General features: G+C 50.3%; 1 protein-coding gene across 2 annotated transcripts; it reads left to right on the forward strand.

The window, feature by feature from the left end:
• Nucleotides 1-8580: 8580 nt before the first annotated feature.
• Nucleotides 8581-17380, forward strand: Serpina4 (serpin family A member 4). 2 transcript variants are annotated; one of them, XM_029565619.1, is made up of 6 exons: nucleotides 8596-8677; nucleotides 10409-10910; nucleotides 12099-12769; nucleotides 14501-14774; nucleotides 16003-16162; nucleotides 16969-17380. In XM_029565619.1, exons 3-6 carry the CDS (start codon nucleotides 12115-12117, stop codon nucleotides 17167-17169), a joined length of 1290 nt encoding a protein of 429 aa, XP_029421479.1. In that variant the 5' UTR covers nucleotides 8596-8677; nucleotides 10409-10910; nucleotides 12099-12114; the 3' UTR covers nucleotides 17170-17380. The 2 variants fall into 2 exon arrangements, with proteins under 2 accessions (XP_008835798.1, XP_029421479.1); XM_008837576.2 differs by lacking the exon at nucleotides 10409-10910 and having other exon boundaries at nucleotides 8581-8677.
• The last annotated feature ends 3271 nt before the right edge of the window (nucleotides 17381-20651 follow it).

A 20651-nucleotide genomic window follows, 5' to 3' on the forward strand; every position in this document is an offset into this window, starting at 1 on the left:
GTGTCCACCAGCCACCATTCTTCACCTGAGTCTCTTCCTTTGCCTATTAAAGGGAAGTCCTGTCCAGCCTTTGAGGATCATATAGTTTCAACAGGATACAGATAGTCCCCAGGGAAATACTGGGCATTAGTTGAGACTCCCAAATTAGCAATGCCACTTATACATAATGTGTTCTTTTTAATTATTTTAATTATTTAACTATTGCATACATTTACATAATGAATTTTAGTTGTTTTCATTTCCCATTCCCCTCCCTCCCTCTTCTACTGGAACATTCTTCTCAGCAACCCCCCCCCACACCCCCAGTTTCACTCTTTCTTTGAGTGACCATCTGAGTTTTGCTGACATCTGAGCTGGATCATTGTTGCCCTGAGCAAATGCATTCCAGGACATTTAACAGCACGGTTGGTGTCTCTTTTTGAGATGCCAATATTGCCTCTCCCCAGCTGCAGAAGCCAGAAAGGTCCTCAGGGGCCAAAAGCCACCTTGGCTTCCATGCCTCGCTCTCAGCCCCGGCATTGTGGGACCCTAAGAGGAAAGGCACCGGAGAGAGCAGCTGTTTCTTCAGCAGCCTTGAAAGCACTCTTCTGCCACCTGCTGGCCACTCAGGGTTTGTCTTCTTCTAGCCCTTGGTACCTGCAGTCCCTCTGGTACGAGTCGGGGCTGGCATGGTCCTTCCTGGAAAGCTGTGGGCTTCTTTTTATCAGGTATTCCCAGTGGGAGGAGAGGAGAGAGTTGCCCCTCTCCTCTCCATTTCCCACGTGAGAATGAGCCTTTTAATTGTGGTTCCCAGGGAGCTACACCTGACGTTTTGAAATCTTGTAACTTGTAAATACACCTTCTATGCACCTGGCCTTCCCTGTGCTTATTCTGATTTGGCTATTTGCATCTTCAGAGTGAGTCTTGAATTCAAGCAGAATTGGTTTTGTATTTTATGTTTATTCTGCTTGCATGTATATACGTGTACCACATGTACACCGGGGGCCCCCAGAGGCCAGAAGAGGGCAGACAGTTGTTAGCTGCCATGTGGGTGCTGGGAACTGAACCCAGTTCCTCTGTAAAACCAGCAAGTATTTTAACAACTGAGCCATCTCTCCAGCCCCTTGAGTCTGATTTTTAAATGTGAAAAGTTTAAGCTTAAGTTTTAAATGTGAAAAGTTTGAGCTAAAGCTACCTAACATCCTCTACAGGACCAGAAGCATTATGTGCCCCACCCCTAGAATGCAAAGCTGGAAAAGATCTTTGAAGTTCTCCTGGTCAAACTCATCCAAACCCATACTGTTTGGCATGTATAATTTTTATGGTCGTGAGCCTGAGCCTTTAACAGCTGCACCCACTCTCCAGCCCAGCATGTATAATTTTTAAGCCGCTGAAATTAGGAGCCTGTGATTTGAAATTGGAACGGCTCTTTTTTTAATGTAACTTTCTGACTTCCTTGAAGAATGGGGATTTCTGCTGGAGTCGTCCCTGGATTGAGTGCAGTTCAGTGGTCTAGCATCCATTCCTTCCTGCAAGAGCAGAATCACATACAACTCGCTTGAGGAGGATGCAAGTTCCATGACAATGATGGAGACTTTGCCTGTTCATCTCACAAGGTCAGAGCCTTGGGTAGCACCTGCCATGTGTAGGTGTCAATCAATAAATAATGTTTAGATACCTGGCCCTATGCCTCCTCCCCAGGTCTCCACTCCCTCCTCCTCTGACAGTGGGGACATCGTTTGTCTAGGTGTGATGCTGGACTCTGTGACACTGTTGGGCAAACCTGCAGTTTCTAAATAAATAAACAATGAAACAGAGCAATTGTTAGAGAGGCTTTTCTGCCCAATCCAATGGCATTATCACCCATGTTTTCCATGAAGGATTACTTGGACACATTTGCCTCATGGGAACACAGCCTTGGCACTGAGTCCCAAGGAAGCTTACAATCAGGTTTCCCCCATATTCCTGTGGCTTGCTTTGTTTTCACGGTAACAACCTGGTCCTGAGATGGTGTTATGGGAACTATTTCCCCCAGGGAGACAAACTTCTACCCTCTCCTTAGAAGGCACCAAAGACAAACCAAAGTATGATTCCGCCAAAGCCTCACTTGGGCAACAAATGGGTTTATTGGGCTTATAGGTGACAGGTTACTTGCAGGACTGTGAGTGACCCCAGAGCAGCCACATGACTGCATGAATGATGCCTTTCCCAAACTGGCATGGATAGAGTCCACCTTTCAGTTAATGCTCCACAGTCTATGCACTCTAACACCTCCTGAGACCACAGGGCCGCTTACAAGAGTGCAATCACATAACGCTGGCTGAAGGTGCAGGGGGTGGGGCGGGAGGGTGACCGGGATCTCAAGTGAGGCTCTGATGACCCTTCCCACTGCCTCCTAGGAGAGAGCATTAAGAGACCTGATCGTGGGGATCTCTTTCAGGTTTTCAGAGCAGTTTCCATGAAAATGGGAGGATCATGAGAGATAGTGCCCTACAACACATGGTCCAGTTACTTCTGCTTAGCCACCTTGATTTATAGATGGGGAAACTGGAGAGTGGGGGGGGGAGAGAAGAGGAGAGGGGAGGGGAGGGGAGGGGGGAGAGAGAGGAAAGGGAAAGGGAGGGGAGGAGAGAGAGGAGAGGGAAGAGGAGGGGAGGAGAGGAGAGACTTGCTAATGGTCACTCAGTACTCCATGGCAGATATAGACCTGGAACTCAGGCCTCCTGACCCCTTCCCGGGACAGTCATCCGAACTAAGCTCCCAGGCTTGAAGGCTGTGGGGCATCCACCCTTCTCGGCCCAGGGTCCTACGCAGCTTCCTGCTGGGAAGACCACTGCCAGGATTCCTTGTGCTAGACTGGCCTGACAAGTCCAGTCAGGCTCTGGGGTGCCCCCCTCCTGTCCCTGGCTGAGTGGAGTTTATGACTTCCACAAAGATTGCTGTGGTCCCTGATGCTGCCCACAGAGCCTGCCATGTGAGTGACACTGCCATTCCTCAGGCTGTGGTCCCCGCTGTTACCCACAGAGCCTGCCAAGTGACACTGCCATTCCTCAGGCTGTGGTCCCCGCTGTTACCCACAGAGCCTGCCAAGTGACACTGCCATTCCTCAGGCTGTGGTCCCCGCTGCTCCCCACAGAGCCTGCCATGTGACACTGCCATTCCTCAGGCTGTGGTCCCCGCTGCTGCCCACAGAGCCTGCCAAGTGACACTGCCATTCCTCAGGCTGTGGTCCCCGCTGCTGCCCACAGAGCCTGCCATGTGACACTGCCATTCCTCAGGCTGTGGTCCCCGCTGCTGCCCACAGAGCCTGCCATGTGACACTGCCATTTCTCAGGCTGTTGTTTTCTAAACCAAATATGATCAAACTATCCGCAGGCACGTCTGACCCTGCCACCTCCAGGGTGATGCCAGGAATTCCAGCTGACGTGAAATGCCCACCTCATCTGTTGCCTGTCTTCCCACTCACACACCTGTGGGAGGCTGGTAACCCGTTTCTCCTCTCCCAGCCTGGCCTGTCTCCCTCCAGTGTTTCTTTAGTGCTGCAGAGTGAGTGAGCAAGAAGGACTATGGCTTTTTTTGCCAGAGGTTTCTATGGCAACGGGGCTGTGGCTTCCAGTAAAAGGGTGGCTGCTTCTTCTCCAGTATGCGGAGGCTAGCTGCCTTAGCTGCTGACGTTCTCTGTGACCCAGACCACGAGTGCTCTTCCTTCAGCCTGGCGTGATCAGCCACACTGGTTTGCATGGCTTGTCTCTGTCCTTTAAGCAGGTCCTGCCTCAAATGTCACCTCCTCTTAATGGAGTTTGCTGACCTCCTCGTCCAGTCACTCTTTATTCCCTTTCCTGCTGAACTTCTAGCTCTTACTATGTCAGCCCAAATTCTGTTATTTGTTTGGTTTTGTTTGTTCACTGCCCACCACTAGGAGAAGTATGTTCCATGACACCAATGGAGATTTTGCCTGCTCAGGACACAAGGTCAGAGCTGCGGGGAGCACCTGCCATGTGTAGATGTCAATCAATAAGTAATGCTCAAATATCTGGCCCTATGCCCCCTCCCCAGGTCTCCACTCCCTCCTCCTCTGACAGTGGGGACATGGTTTGTCCAGGTGCGATGTTGGACTCTGTGACATCTATCGAATGGACTTGTAGTTCTGGAATAAATAAACGAGGAAGCAGAGATTCTTTGCAGAAGTCTTTGCTATGAAACGGAGGACCCCAAACCTCAGTGGTTGGAAATAGCCTTATGTGCTCAGATTCAGTGGGTCCGGGATGGAGACGGGGCTCTTCCAGGTGCTTCTCCTGCTCCACCGAGGCTAGATGGCATTATGCACTCAGGGAGTTCACACCTTCCAGGGCTGGACCAGCAGCCCACAAAGGCCTCAGTGATCTTCCACTGAGTCCCCCTCTTTCCACTTAGACAGCCTGGACATCCTCGTAGCACGTAACCCCAGAGGCACCAGTTTTATATGTAGCAACTGGCTTCCAAGAAGGATGACGACCCTAGCACGTAGAAGCAGGAGTCACAGACTCACTGTTCAGTCAAGGAAGTTTACACAACATACCTTCTGCCCTACATTAAGACTAGCCATTGAGGAGTCCTAGGCTCAGGAGTAGAGAAATAGACTCCATATTCTAATGGACAGAGCAGCAAAGAGTTGGCAGCTAAATATCTTGCACTCCAGGAACCAATCTCTTCCCAGGTCCCACTGGAAGGACTCAGTGCCACTAATTTGAGGATCACAACCCCACGAAGGCTAACAAGGATAGTTTCCTAACAAATGAATGCTAAGATAAAATGGGGAAGAACTCAGCCCAACTCAGAGAATGTCATTACATGACTTATAAAAAAAAATGCTAAAATACACTCCTTGTGGTAACAGTGTCCTAGGGACACTTCGCTTAGACAAGGGAGTGAAAGAATGCCTCATAAGGCCAAAGAGGATCCTGGATCCTAGAACAACTGCCCCCAGGGAAGACAGCTTGAGGACTAACTGTGGAGTTTTTGGATGGCCTTTCAAGGTCTACTCACTAACTGTAGAGTCTGTGGATGGCCTCAAGAGGCCTGACCACAACCACTACTCAGCACTCAAGGTCTCTGTTTTTCCAGATTCCAAACTGCTTCTCAGAACAGGGAATCCCCGGCCATCATTCACTAGCAGGATGGGAAGGACTTGCCAAGGGGAAGGAGGAGGCTGGAGTGGAGACCAGAGTTCCAGGGAGGGGAAGAACACGTGTGAATGTCCTGTAGAAGACAGAGCAGGGCTAAGGGTGAATGCAATGGTTCCTGTGTGTCGGGGGGGGGGGGTCCCCAGGGTGCAGGGCAGAGGGGTCGGGGAGAGCAAGCAAAGTGAGGCAGGCATCAGTGACATAAAGGCCATAACCAACCTTGTCTCAGGGAGAACAGCCACAGACATGAGGTCTTTCCAGGCAGGATTGCTTTCCCGTCACTCTGCCTTTCTTGCCCCTTGAAATTCCTTCTGGTCCTGCTCAGCTCCCAGGATCCTTCTTCAGGACCGCCCCCCAACAAAGTCCCTGCAAGCTCCTTCCCCTCCAGAGCCTGAGTCCTGATTCCTGTGCCTCCCACACAGCAGGCAGCATGGGCCGTGTCTGTAGGAGAACATGAGCCTGCTCTTACCCACTGCGAGCTCTCAGATGCCCTATGGGGGGAATGCAGGCAAACTGCTGCAGAAGGCTCCTCCTCCGTGACCCACTGACTACCCCCGACCCCAGCGCAGACAAGCCTCTGCTCAGAGAAAGGGGCTTCTGCAGGGTGGGAAGAGTTGTGCCTCTCAGAGCCCAGCCTCGGCAACTTCTGTCTCTCTGTGTAGGAAGGGATGTTTGGCTAGGACCGTGCTTAGGTATTGTCAGAAGAGAAGAGGGGGCCGACGAGATGGCTCCGTGGGTAAAGGTGCCTGTTGTGTAAGCGTGATCACCTGAGTTTGATCCTGGAACCCACATAAGAGTAGATGGAGTGAACCAACTCCATGAAGATGTCCTGTGACCGCCACATTTCATGGGACCCACGCACATACATCACAGACACTCATACCACACACAATAGTTCAATAAATTTAATTTTTTAAAAAAATAAGTAGAACAGAGGGTAAGTTCCAGGATCACCTGAGGGTGCGAGAGCGCACTGCCCTATGATGGGCAGAGGAGCTCCCTCTGGTGGTGGGTTGTAAAATTTCAGGGACCGATCCCAAGAGTTTGCTCTGAGGTAGATGGTCCTCAAGACCCACAAAGGGAGCTCCTTTAGTGCAGATTTCCAGATCACCCATTGCCCACCCCAATCAGGCCAAGAGACTTGGGGAAAGCTTGTGGTTCCTCCCTCTAATGGAAGACTCCAGGGCCACACTTTGAAGAAAGCTTGTTTTGGGCAAGAGACTGCTGGATCCTTCAAGCTCCCAGCTGCCCCCAAAGCCCCAGGACTAGAAGTGCAGCAGAGTCCAGGCATCAGCTCTGACACTGGGAACAGCAGCCCCCTCCAGGACCTCATCTCACCACTGAGCAGCCCATCCTGGCACAATGCCCCTACAAGGGACAGAAATGGGTTGTGGGGCCCTTGCAACTCATGGCCAGCCTGGACTCCTGGGCATATGGCTCCTCCCTCTGCTTGACCAACAGCCCTTCCTCCACCATTTGGTCCATGGCTCCATGAAAAATCCAAGGCTCTTCCATCAACTGCCTCCCCCACAGGGACAACATGAATGGCATGGTGGAACACGTCTATAATCCCAATACTCGGGAGGCTGAGATAGGAGGATTGCCCAGAACTTTAGGCCAGCCTGGGATAATAGTATCAGGCCAGACATGAATATATAGCAAGACTTTGTCTCAAAAAGCCAAGGGGTTAGAGGGCAAAGGGAGAATGTTCCCCAATGGTCAGACCTTGTGCACATCTCAGGAATGTCCAGAACTCTCTTGAGATTGCCTAAGAGGCCCATGCCCGGAGGAGCTTGTAGACACTGATCCAGCCACATTTGCACATTTGGGGGTAAGAAAAATGTACCACATGTCTTGAGTAAACGATGGCATCATTCACACTCAGGTGGCACTAATATTTCTCGGTGGCCATTCTAAGCACTTAAAGGATGCAGGTTTCCTGACTCCTCATGGCTTAGGGACTCACCGTTCACATACGAGGAAGCCAAGGCAGAGTAACTTAACCATTGCCCTGCAGCCTGGCTGTCCCTCACTGCTGAGGACATGAGGGAAAGGACACCCCATGAACCTGTGTGGACTCAGCACATTGACAATGCTACTCCATGTCCTCCTGCCAGCCTTTCCCAGTGCTCTGACTGTCCCTAACTTGACAGCTGAGGAAACAAGACATTACAGACAGGCAGAGTGACTGGCTCTAAGTGATTTGGCTCGGGGGTGGCGGAGCTTGTCTGATTCCAAAGCCTGACCTATGTCCTAGCACACCAGGGGTAGGTGCCAGGAACCAAAAGGCTGTCACGGTGTGCTCACAGTGGGGACAAGCTGCCTGTCTGAGGAAAGAAGTGACAGATGCCAAGGAAGAGCTGGCTCCAATCTCAGGGCGAGGAGAAGGGCCTGACTGGCATCTTCCTGGCATCTTCCCTGGCTTTGGTAGCTCCACATGTCTGCAGGAATAAGACAAGCCCTCCTAGAGAGAGATGGAGAGATGAGAGATGGGAGAGACTTCAAGGGACACGGCTTTCAGGTTCCCTTTGTCCCAGTGTTCACATGGCTGGACCCTAGCTGCTGGCCCAGAGCTATACTTGATTTGTTCCATCATCCATTCCTCTGCTAATTTTAGGGACCCCAGCCCTATCCTGGAGCTTGATGTGTGGATTCCATTTGAGTCAAAGAGCTCTGCACCCGGTAGCATGTTCAGAAAGTCTGGAGGAAAATCTGAATGGCTATTTCCTCTCAGGACACTGAGGGTGATGCCTGCCCCCTGTGTCATTCCTCAAATGGCCTGAGCAACAGCTGCCCCAGAAGGTTCCAGCATGCAGAGGCTTGCTGACTCCTGGAAAGAGAATATTCAAGTCCAGAGTTAAGAAGCTGGGTTCTTGGTCCAGGAGGGGTCTGGTCCCATCCCACCCCATCACTGTACTGAATGCACTGTCCTTAGAGTCCCGTATGTGACATCTCAGGGGTTCCAGCCTCAGAAATTACACAGTCTAGGGCTGTAAACTTGGAGGCCCTGGGCAGGGTTTGGCTTGTAGTTGGTAGCATCTAGCCTGTGAGAACTAGCTCGCTCCGGTTCCATATGCCCACCGTGCCGTCCTGAAAACTTCCTCACTTGGCTCATGAGGGCACCAATGTTTGCTGCCCTTGCTCTGGTTCAACCCTTCATTTTGAGGTGGGAGGCAATCAGCTGAAGCCCAGAGAAAGAGCTGGTGAGTTTACATTCACACAGTTCATGAGAGGCTAGGCAGAGACTACAACTGCCCCAGGTTTCCCCTGGGAAAAGTCCATGTGCTGTGCAGGCTTAAGAAGGTAACAGCATCCTGGATTCCCCTGGGAGGGGAGAGAGGCACTGTCTTGCTCACTTCCGGTGAAGTTTCTCGGTGTGGAGACTGCTCTGTACCATGGATCTGTTCATTAATCATTAGCTCATTTGGAGGCAGCAGGTGGGGATCAGAGGGCTTTATTTTCCCCTTCTCCTGGGCTTGATAAGCCATTCTGCAGCCCAGACAGCCACCGAGGGCCACGACAGGACAGGCCGTTCTGTGAGTAAACCAGGGAAAATGGGGTGACCCACCATCCTGGTTTTCCCCAAGCTAGAAGCTCTCCTGGGTCATCGGATTTCAGTGCTAAAGCTAGGGTAGTCTGGGGCACACTGAGTAGGTCATCTTCCCTACATACTCTGAGGAATACAGAGGCTAGGAGAAGCCTGGTGTACCTGTGCTCAGTGCCCCTGCAGGGCCACTGGCACTCAAACTCCAAAAGCCCCCACTGGAGGGGCAGTATCAACCAAGCCCAGGTCTTCCAAGGCTCCCAGGTTAGGTGCTTGCTGGCATGTCAGAGGGGAGTTCTGGGCAGTTCACTTAAAGTCACAGAGGACTATGAGGTGCTAGGTGGAGGTCTAGGAAATTATGTGGGAAGCGGGGTGGTTTTAGAAGGCTATGTGGGGAAGGGGGGGTCCAGGAAGCCATGTGTGGGAGAGGGGATTCTAGAAAGCTATGTGGGCAAGAGAGTTCCAGAGAGCTATGTGAGGTGGGGGTTCTAGGAAGTTATGTGGAGGGAAAGTTCTAGGAAGCTATGTGGGGAAGCTGGGAGGCGGGGATGGAGTCCCAGGAAGCCATGTGGGGGAGAGGGGATTCTAGAAAGCTATGTGGGCAAGAGGGTTCCAGACAGTTATATGGGGGCAGGGGTTCTAGGAAGTTATGTGGAGGGGAGGTTCTAGGAAGCTATGTGGGGAAGCGGGGGTGGGGGGCTGTTCCAGGAAGCCATGTGGAAGAGGGGTGCTCAGCAGGTGAGTAGAATGGTCCAGGTTTGCTATTAAATTTTCCCTCCAGTTCCAGGGGAATCCGAAGACCTCTTCTGACCTCTGTGGCATTGCACGACACGAGTGCACTCACATACATGCAGACAATACACTCATACACATAAAATAAAAATAATCAATAAAATATTCTTTAAAAAATTTTCCCTCCCATATGAAGAGGAAGCAGAGGAGAAAGACCAGGAAGAGCTACTGTTCTCTATACCAAGATCAGCAGTCATGGGCCTAACGTGGCCCACTGTTTCAAGCTAAGAAGGACAGTTACAAAAATGTCAACACAAAATGTATAAAGTAAACTGAAAATAGAAGTTTAAATGTAAAATATAGACATAAGAAGTATAGATAGTTGAAAAATGTAACTAGACCTGGAGGCACAGGACTGTAATCCCAGCTACTCAGGAGACTGAAGCAGGAGGCCAGCTCCAAGGCCTTCCTGAGAGGGAGTTCAAGGCCAGCCTGGGTAATTTAGTGAGACCTTACCTCAAAATAAAAGGTAGGCAGACAGGTGATTCTTTTACTCCCTTGCCCCCCGTGTTCTGTTCTCACAACATGTTCAATAAGCCTACTTTTTAAAAAAGTGAAAAAAAGGGCTGGAGAGATGGCTCAGCGGTTAGGAACACTGACTGTTCTTGCAGAAGACCCAGGTACAAATCCTAGCATTCACGTGCAGGCTAACAACCCTTCATAACTCCAGTTCCAGGGGATCCGAAGCCCTCTTCTGTCCTCTGTAGGCACTGCATGACACAGGCGCACTTACACACATGCAGGCACAACACTTGTACACATAAAATAAAAATAAAAGTGAAAAAATGACTGGGGATTCTGGAGGTAAAACTCAGAGAGACAGCATTTTCCTAGGAGGCTTGAGGCTCTGGGTTCGATTCCCAGTACCACAAGAAGAAAATAAAATCAATAGACTTTATTTTGTGACACCTAAAAGTTATTTGAATTTCAGATTTCAGAGACCATGCAGAGCCTGGAACATTGAACCTCCTGATAGCTGCTTCCTAGTATCCAGGGCAGAGTGGGTCGTGGCTACAGAAACTGGCTTGCAAAGCCAAGGATGGCAGCAGAAGGCCCTTTGTGCGTAGTTTCTCTGGTCTATCCTGAGGGAAAGCCGTGAAGCCTGGAACAAGGACCCTGGTATACAGGGATGAGTGGTCCAGGAAGGAACTTACGGGATGTGCCCATGAGTGCACAGAAGGCTGGAGATGAGCAGGGTGGCTGCCGAGCGTCTGGTCTAAGAATCCAGCAAGTAGGACTGTTGGATGGAACAAGAGTTGATTCAGTGTAGAAAATCAAGCGGCCGGTCTTGGGCAGGTCGAGTTCTCACCACTGCAACCTGAGAAAGTCATTCACTGAACGTCACTTTTGACTCTGGACCAGATGATAACTGGAAGATTAGTTTTTCCTACTTCTGTCTAGGAGGGACGATCATAAGGCAGTGGAGGAAAGAGGTCTGTAGACTAGGAAGTACAGTGGGATGACCAAACTGGATGCTCCAATAATCTCGGTGTTCACAGCCTCGGTATCCTGTCCCTAGAGTGCTGAGATAAAGTCTCAGGAAAGAACTGCAGGGGAAGCAGGGCCTGGCAGAGCCTAGATATCTGGGCTCAAGCTCACTGGCTAGTTGGTGACTTTTGCAAGTCATGTTTGGACCCTCGCTTTCCTCCTCTCTGAAAAGACAGTAGAATTCAGTCAATCTCACAGCGTTGGCAAATGAAGTGGGTTGGAGACATAGGAGTGCACTTTGCACATCTAAAACTATGCTACCAAATGCTAGTGTTGCCACTATGCAGTAGAGGGGACTGGGCACTCCCTTGCCTCCCACTGATGGAGCTGAGGGTGTGCCTCTGTAATGGGTCTCAATGGGCTCACCCCTGTATGTGCGAAGAGGCAGGAACAGAAGAGAGAAGCAAGGTTTTACTGTGTATGGAGAGCAGCAGAGTGGGCAGTGTGTCTCTGAACACACTGGAGACATTTAAGCATCTTCATGTTGGAAAGACTTGTCACACGTAGAGGGGAACACACTCCAGGCTGAGGCTCAGCTCCAGATCGTATGTTGTATGTTTAAAGATGGCTGACAGGAATGCTTTTTGGGTACAGAATTTAGCTCTGCTGTGAAGTTTATTCTTCTTTCTTTCTTTCTTTCTTTCTTTTCTTTCTTTCTTTCTTTCTTTCTTTCTTTCTTTCTTTCTTTCTTTCTTTCTTTCTTTCTTTCTTTCTTACTTTATGTGTATGAGTGTATTGCCTGCATGTATGTAAGTGGACCCATGCTGTGCAGTGCCCACAGAGGCCAGAAGAGGGTGTTGGATCCTCTGGAACTGGAGTTAAGGACAGTTGATAGCCTCCATGTGGGTGCTGGGAATCAAACCCAGGTCCTCAGCCGGTGCTCTTAACCACTGAACCATCTCTCCAGCCCAGTGAAATTTATTCTGTCAGTAAAAGAGGGGCGGGGCAGCTCTGACTAGTTTAAACCACTCTCTTGAGAGGTTTTAGCAAACACAGGACAAAAACAATTTGAATGGGTATTTGCAGTCACTTAAACTGAACCTCATCACCTCCCAGGCCACACCCACTGCTGTCAGCTCACCAGGGCTCCTGTCTGCTTCTAGAATCTCCAAGACATCTCTTTTCCTCCACAGATCTGAGAGCCCCAGCATGCATTGTGTCCAGTACCTGGCCCTCCTTCTAGCTGGGCTCTTGGCACTTTCTCACAGTTACCCACTTGAAGAGCAGGCCGGGAGGGATGATAGCTTCAATGCCACCTTTGAACGACTTCAGTTCAATGCGTATGACGCCCCCAGCCGAAAGGTCGCCCCCAGCAATATCGACTTTGCCTTCCGCCTCTACCACCTGATAGCATCCCAAAGCTCAGGAAAAAACATCTTCTTCTCCCCAATCAGCATCTCTACCGCCCTGGCCATGCTGTCCTTGGGGGCAGGCGGAGACAGCAGGACTCAGATTCTCAAAAGCCTGGGCTTCAACCTCACAGAGCTCCCACTGCCCATCATCCATGAGGGCTTCCGGTTCACACAACGAGTACTCAGTCTCCCAATTGGTGAGGTGAACACCTATGTCGGCAATGCACTGGTCCTGAGCCAAGATCTGGAGCCACTCCCCGAGTTCACCCGGGATACCAAGGGCTCCTATAACACCGAATTATTACGCACTGACTTCAGAGATGTTGAGGGTACCACCCAGCTCATCAACCACTATGTGAAGGAAAAAACTCATGGGATGATCACAAATTTTGTCAGTGGTGGGCTGAGTCCTGACATCAAGATGGTCCTGCTGAATTACATCTACTTCCAAGGTAAGGTCAGCATGGGGCCAGCCCATGCTTTGTGACTGGGAGGCAGAGGGATAGACTGGAACACATAGCCACCCCCATGTCTACCCATGACCCCATCTTCAGCTTAGACCACTTTTCAATGTCAACTTGTTATTGTATTTATTTATTTATTTGGGAGTGGGGAGAAGGAGGATTCGGAGTGCGTGGGTGGAGGTCAGAGAACAACTTGTGGGAATGGGTTCTGTCCTTTGACCATATGTCTCAGGGATTGGATTCAGATTGGCAAGCTTAGTGGCAAGCACTTTCATTTGCTGAGCCATCTTAGCCCCCAATCTCAGCTTGTAACCAGCTCCAATTTAGAGTCAACAAAGAGCAAAATTCTGGGAAACAGTCCCAGACAATAATTCATGCATATTAGTCACCATATATATGTGTTATATGTGGAACGCTCATGCATCACTGAACCATTTAAAACCAACTTCTTAAGTTGAAGTGAGTGAGGAAGGAAAAAAACACAGTGGTACAGGCTTTGGTGTGGAGGACACGACAGGATGGGTTGGGATCCCGGGACTGATGCGCTGCTGTAGAGACCTCGCTCTGTTCTCTTTGCCTCCTCTTGCCTCACTGTCATCCTCTGGTGTTGCCTCCCTCCTCCCACAGCTTAGCCTCAGCAGCTTTGACTGCAATCACCTCCATGCAAACACCCCCAACCTCACTCTTGAACTTACCTTGCAAAGTTGTATGGCTGGTTAATGTCAGCAGCCCGCTTAGTCCACCTGCAGTTAGATGTGGCTAGAGGACATGACCCAGGACGTTGGCATCTCCTGATGCTTATGAATGTGGCTCTTCACTGGTCACACTACCCAGGCCCACAATGCCCTCACATAAGCACTTGACTTTCCAGATGGGCAGCTCCTTTTCCTGCCTTCCTCGCAGCCCAGTTCCACTTAGTTCTCTTTTCTCCCTCTCGTTTTGAAAGCGGTGGGGTGTGTTAGACAGAAATCTCTCACCTCCTCTCCTCTCTGCACGTATAGCACAAAGCCAGCCTCCTTTCCCCAAGGCAGGGGGCGCTTGCACTCTGCCTTCTCCTCCTTCCTGATCAAGGATTCTGGCTACAAGCTGTAATTTGGAAGTGGATTGAGCCCCACTGCGACCTGGAAGTCTCACAAGCAGCTGTGACCGTGGACAGATATAGAGGTCCCTGATACAGTCTGGCCCTGTCTGCCTCTCAGCTTCTTGTTGCTGGACAAAATGCTTGTCATAAACAAATTTAAAGGGGGAAAGATTTGTTTTGCTCATGGTTTCTGTCCATCGTGGCAGAGAGGACTTGACTGAAAAACTCCCATCGTGGCAGACAGGAAGTGGGGAAGAGGCCAGGGAAAGACACAGCCCCTGAGGACACACCCTCAAGGTCCTACTTCCTCCACCCAGGCCCCTCTTCCACAGCCCACCATGTCCCAACAGTCCAATAGATTTTGAGTCTCAATGATTAAACCACTCATTAGATCAGAGCCCTTGTGACGGAATTGTTCTTGGCAATGTCCTCACAAACACGCCCAGAGGAGCGCTAATACCAGTGATTCTCAGTTGAATCAAACTGCCAATCAAGATTACGCTTCCCAGCAACCATTCCTCCAGTGGTGCAATGGGGGAGCACTGAGGGAGGTCTGCAGTGGCTGTCCTGTGCTTAGGGGCTGCAGGTGGCATTTCCTGCTGAAGGGTTGGCGTCTGTGCCTCCCTTGTACCCTTCAGGTCTGTGGGTGAAACCCTTCCCTTTCTCCGGAGTCGTTGTCCGTGACTTCCATGTGGATGAGAACACCGTTGTGAAGGTGCCCATGATGCTGCAAGATCAACGGGAACACTGGTACATCCATGACAAACGCGTGCCCTGCTCAGTGCTGCGGATGGATTACCGAGGCGAGGCTGTGGCGTTTTTCATCCTTCCTCGTGAAGGCAAGATGAAGGAGGTGGAGCAGGTGCTATCGCCTGGCATGCTGGAAAGGTGGAACCGCTTGCTCCAACACAGGTAATCAGAATGTCACATGATGCCAAATCTACAGAGCCACATGCAAATGGGCCCCCCCTTCAGGAAACCCAGTGCCTGGAATAGGGAGTGCAGTGTGGCCATACTGGCCTGGCTCTGAGACTTCCATGGGTTTCCTTAGACAGCCAACTTTCCTATAGTGCTTTGTCCATGGTCTCATTCTCATCAGTGGAGAGAACCTCTCTAGAATTATTGTCCTGAATTCACTGCGTCAGCCTTAGAGTGACTTTTCCTCTGAGGGTCAACCCTTGTGCAGTGAATATAGAGACCTCCAGGCAGATGGTTGCCTGAGTGGTTGTAGAGGGTTAAGAAAATTCTATTCACCCACCCAAAGAAGTTGCAAGGTATCTCCCATCATTATGGAGCCTTGAGTAGGAAAGTTTCCAATCACATAGAAGAAATAGACCAGGCAGAGGCCCCATGCAGCTGGGAATTCACACCACATTTGGGCAGGAACCCAGCCCATGGAAATCAGCTGATCCAGAACAGAGGCAACCCATAGGACCCCAGAAGAGACAAAGGCAACCTGCCATGGGGGTGGCTGACCCCATCTCCCAAGGTACCTGCACATCCCCAGAATGCAGCCTCTGTGGAGGGGGGGGGGGGCGGGGGGCAGGAATAAGCTGACACCTGGGCTCTGAGTCGCCGTGAGCACTCATCTAAGGTGCTGATGGAATCACAGGTGCTGCTGGTGGCCAAACTCAGGTGGAATAGAGGTAGTCATTTCTCCTCTAAGTAAGACTCAGATCAGGTGGGGCCCCAAGTGCCCCAATAATCTAATGCCCCAGGCTAGGGAGATAGCTGTCATTAGACTGTTTATTTTGCAAGTATGAGGACCTGAGTTCAATCCCCAGAACCCACATTTTAAAAGCTGGGTGTGATGGTGGTAGGCATTTGTAATCCCAGTTCTGGGGAAATCGATACAGGTGGATTCCTTGGGGCCTACTCATCAGCCAGACTAATCTACTTGACAAGTTCCTGGCTAATGAAAGACTCTGTCTCAAAAGAAAAATAGGGGGTGGGTAGCACCTTAGGAATGACATCTGGCCTTCACACGTATGTTGTACACATTTGTGCATAAGCATCCCAATTGTGCATAAGCATCCCACACATACTTGCAGACACACACACACACGCGCACACACACACACACACACACACACACACACACACACACAGACTGTAATGTGTTTCTTGATGCTCCTTCCAGGTACTTTTACAGAACGGTTGAGTTGTATTTGCCCAAGTTCTCCATTTCAAATTCCTATGCATTGGATCAGATTTTGCCGGACCTGGGCTTCCAGGACCTCTTCTCCTCACGGGCTAACTTCTCTGGCATCACCAAACAGGAGAAACTAAAGCTGTCCAAAGTAAGTCATGGAGGGTTGTCAACTGTGGGGAACTTCTGCCCCTTGGAAGTATGTGGATGACATGTGTTCGCCTTGCCACCATGTGGTCTTTCAGAGCCCACATCATCTCAGTCCTCCACAGGCATCAGCATCCGTATGCCAGCCCACCAGGTGCTGGACACAGTCTCAGTGCTGAGACATGATAGACCAATGACCAACCCCTGCCCTCAGATGCCTCTGGGCTGGGTCAGGGGCCTGGTACCAACATGAGTCATGGCCTTAAAGAGTGGAGAACTCACTGCAGAAATAGAAAAGGGGGGGCTGGAGAGATGACTCAGTGGTTAAGACTGACTGCTCTTGCAGAGGACTGGGGTTTGATTCCCAGCACCCACATGGTGGCTAACAACCATCCGTAACTCTAGTTCCGGGGAAATCCGACGCCTTCTTCTGACCTCCATGGGCATTGCACGACATGGGTGCACTTATACACATGCAGACAATACACTCATACACATAAAATAAAATTTAAAAATATAAATAAATAAATAAGATATTTTTTAAAAAGAAAGAAATAGCAAAGGGGTGGGGATGAAACCAGCCGATGACATGGGCACACTGACATGGCACACAGAGGGGCTTGGGACTGATAGCTATCATTACTGTCTACCCGGAGGCTGTGCAGTTCAGTGATCTCCCAGTATGTGACACACCCAACACACGACTTTGCAGCTGGAGGTGAGGTGCTGGCCCCAGCAGTTCCTGGTCCCCCAACTCTGGCCCAGCACTCCCATATTGTCTTGAGATGATGCCTGTGATTTCTCTTTCAGAGTCTCCACAAGGCCACCCTGGAAGTGAATGAAATTGGTACCAAGGCTGCAGCGACCACCAGATCCTTTTTTTCCCTTTATTCTGCACATTATTATAATCGTGTCCTTATGTTTAACCGGCCATTCTTCATTGTGATCTTTTCTACCAGTGCCCAAACCATCATCTTCCTGGGCAAGGTGTTCAACCCCACAGCACCATAGCCCTCTCATGACTAGCTGGTCTGTTACCAGAATGATGTAGCTAGGGAGGGCTGGGTGTGAGCAGCTTTATGTCCGTGGCTTGGAACAGGGAATGGGCCCTGACTCCAGAAAGAAGCCAGTGGCAAGGAAGAAGGATGGGATGAGGTGGGCTGGAAAGTGGGCGAGGCTCTCCTAGGGGCCACACTGATTAAACCAAATGACAGCTCTGAGACCCTGCTGTGTGTGGTGCCTCACATGTAGTAGACACAAATGGGTCCTTTGCTTCTTCCTCCAGGATTTGCCCTGTACTCACGTAGCAAGCATGGTCCCAGATATGGGGTGGGAGGTACTGCAAGTCCCACAGGGCTGTTCAGGTATGTGGGGAAGGGAAGTCAGCTGCCCCAGGGGTTAGTGTTTCATTCTAAAAGAGGGACTGAGAAGGTGTTTGTAGGGAGAATTCCAAGGGAGGCAGCCTGGGCACTGGCCAGATGTTAGGATGCATTACAATGCCTGACAGAAGCAGCCTAAGGAAGGAAAGACTTATTTGGGCTCACTGTTTCAGAGGTTTTGGTCCCTTGTGGCAGGGAAGGCATGGCTCGGTTCATGGTAGTGGAAGTGTGTGCAGGAGGCTGTTCACATCATGATGAACTAGAAAGAGTGAAGCCAGGATTGAATTTAATTTTCAAAAACCCACCCCTTATGACCTTCTTCTACAGGCAGGACACCAACTGTTAAGTGTTCTATAGCCTCCTGAAACAGTGCTACCAGCTAGGGAATAAATATTCAAACGGAAGCCTGTGGAGGACATTTCAGATCCAAACTGTAACATCTGTTGAAAGAAAGGCTCAAGAGAAGCACTCGCCTGTGGCCATGAGCTCTGACCAGTGCTGCTCCCAGCACAGACAGCTGTGACCAGGGACCATGCTACAGGAACAGGAGCAGGGGTTTTTTTGTTTTGTTTTTAATTTTATTTTATGTGGATGAGTGTATTGCCTGCATACATGTAAGTGTACCCACGTTGTGCAATGCCCATGGAGGTCAGAAGAGGACATCAGATTCCCCTGGAACTGGAGTTACAGGCAGTTGCTAGCTGCCATGTGGGTTCTGGGAATTGAACCCAGGTCCTCTGCAAGAGCAGCCAATGCTCTTAACCACTAAGATGTCTCTCCAGCCCCAGGAGCAGGGATTTTATATACTGTTCCTGCTGCTGACATGCTCTGGAACTTCAGGAAAACCCATTTCCCTTTGAGCCTCAGTTTCCCCACCTGAATGATATGCAATGTCCCCTTTGATCTAGCTTAGATCCCTTCAGAATGTAGAGTGAATTCTCAAAGGAGGGACCACTGTAGTATCCAGGAGGGTTTAGTTTTATCTCTGGAGAAGGAGGCAGGCTCGTAGGAAGTGGCTCTGGTTGCAGTAGACATCTTATCTGGGCAGCACCTTGCGACTGTATTGGTAGTCAGTGTGTCTGTATCATGCTGAGTTCCAGCATGGCCTCTCTGACTTCAACAAAACAGTGAGAGCTGGGGACAGTGAAATCAGGAGGGACCCTTCCCCATTTTTTCCTGGATCCAGTTCACCCTCTGCTTTGAGGTTCATGACAAGAACTCCCACAATGCTTTGCAATCAGCCCTCACCCTCTCGCTACAAGCCAGGTGACTCATTTTGCATCCATTTGTTGCACATTCAACCTTATCTGGCAGGCTCAGAGCCCAGCTCTGCTGCTTGGAAGTTGTGTGATCTTGGGAAACTCATTTTAGCTCTTTGGGCCTCAGTATCCTCACCTTTGAAATGGGACACTAACTCTCTGCCTCATAGAATCATGGGGAATATTAAACACTTATATGTGTGAAACCTTAAAATAGTGCTATGTACACATCAGCCCCACTACTCTTTCCATTAGACCCACAGCCCCAGATCACCAGTACTGCCGCCACTGACTCTGAGAGTGAGCCTGTCCCCAACCAACTGCCCCTGGGCACTGCAGACCCTTCTCCTTTGGACACTTTTGCTATTCAAACATGGACACAGCTTTTGGGGGGGACTCTAAACCTGGAAACATTTTGGTGGACTTTCTCTTCCTAATACCAGTCTCTGAAAGGCCTAACTGATCTTCTGGAAGGTTCTAGATTAGCACTCAGCTCTGCAAGCCCTGTAGGTCCAACTGGGACAGAATCTCTTTTCAAAAATGCTCTGATAGGAAGGGTAGGGCTGGTTACTCCAGGAGCAGCTCAAAGAATTTTCCAGACTTCAAGATTGGAGGACGCTGACCACACCCCTTCTGGGGGACTGCTTGGTGTCCAGGGTACCTGGATCCAGTCCTGAAAACTCAGGCCATGACTTAAGAACAGGACCCAAAGGCCCTGACCCTTGGCCATGGCATACAAGATGCCCCATACCACAAAGACAGAATAGTCACTGGTGACCCAGGAGAGCAGGTTGGACATCCCCCTCCAGCTGCCATCCATTCATTACTCAGGATACTCCAGGGACTGTGTTGACATGGCCCTGGCCCCAGCAAGCCACAAAGTCCAGGAATAGACTGGTTGCCTGGAAACCAGAAAAGTAAGATGTGGAGCAAGCTGTAGCCCCTCAGCTCACAACAGAAAAGCATCACCAAGGGAAGGGGAGAAGAAAGGACCAAATGGGTTGCTCCCCCTCCAGCCTCTAAAACAGCCTCAAGTAGGACCCAGGACACCCTCAGGAGAATGCTGACAGAACAGTTCTGTAGGAGGCAATTGCTGAGAGGGATGGCTCTGGGGCTTGGTGGATGTCCCTGCTGCAGGCTACATTCACTAGGACTTGTAAACATTCAGGACCCCAGGGGTCCCATAGGTCGGAGAAGGACATGATTGACTTGAGCTATCCATCCACTTCCCCTGTGCCTGCTGGCAAGTTGGATTTATTCCCTTAAGAAATAAAGTTGAGGGGCTGGAGATGGCTCGGCAGTAAAGAGCACTAGCTGCTCTTGCAGAAGACCTGGGTTCAGTTCCCAGCACCCATGTGGTGGCTAATGACCACTGCTAACTCCAGTTCTGGGGGATCTGATGCCCTCTTCTGGCCTCTGAAGGCACTGCGTCCCAAGGGTGCACTTATATCCAAGCAAGTAAAACATTCATACACATAAAATAAAATATTTTTAAAGGGGAGAGAGCGAGAGTGAGAGAGTTGGGTCTAGGCTAATTTATGCCCCTCTTGGCCCCTACAGACACAGTAGGGTGGGTGGGTAGAAGACAGGCTGAAAGCAGCCAATGTAGGCTCGTTATGGCAATGGCCCAGCCTGGGTGGTGTGTGCACGTGTGAGACCCAATGTGATGAAGGAAAGACGAGGGAACAAGTCACCCTCAAGTCAGCCAGGGTGGTGATGTCTTCTTATGGTGACTGAGCTCATTCCTTCCTTACGTAGAGTCAATAGCTCCCTCACTTACAAGACGAAGTTCAAAGTCCTCTATTGGTGGTCCAGGCCTCCTCTGGTGCTGGCTACCCCCCCCACCTCCTGTATC

This window comes from Nannospalax galili, unplaced genomic scaffold (genome assembly GCF_000622305.1).
Source record: "Nannospalax galili isolate Female #2095 unplaced genomic scaffold, S.galili_v1.0 scaffold978, whole genome shotgun sequence".
Lineage (NCBI taxonomy): Eukaryota > Metazoa > Chordata > Mammalia > Rodentia > Spalacidae > Nannospalax > Nannospalax galili.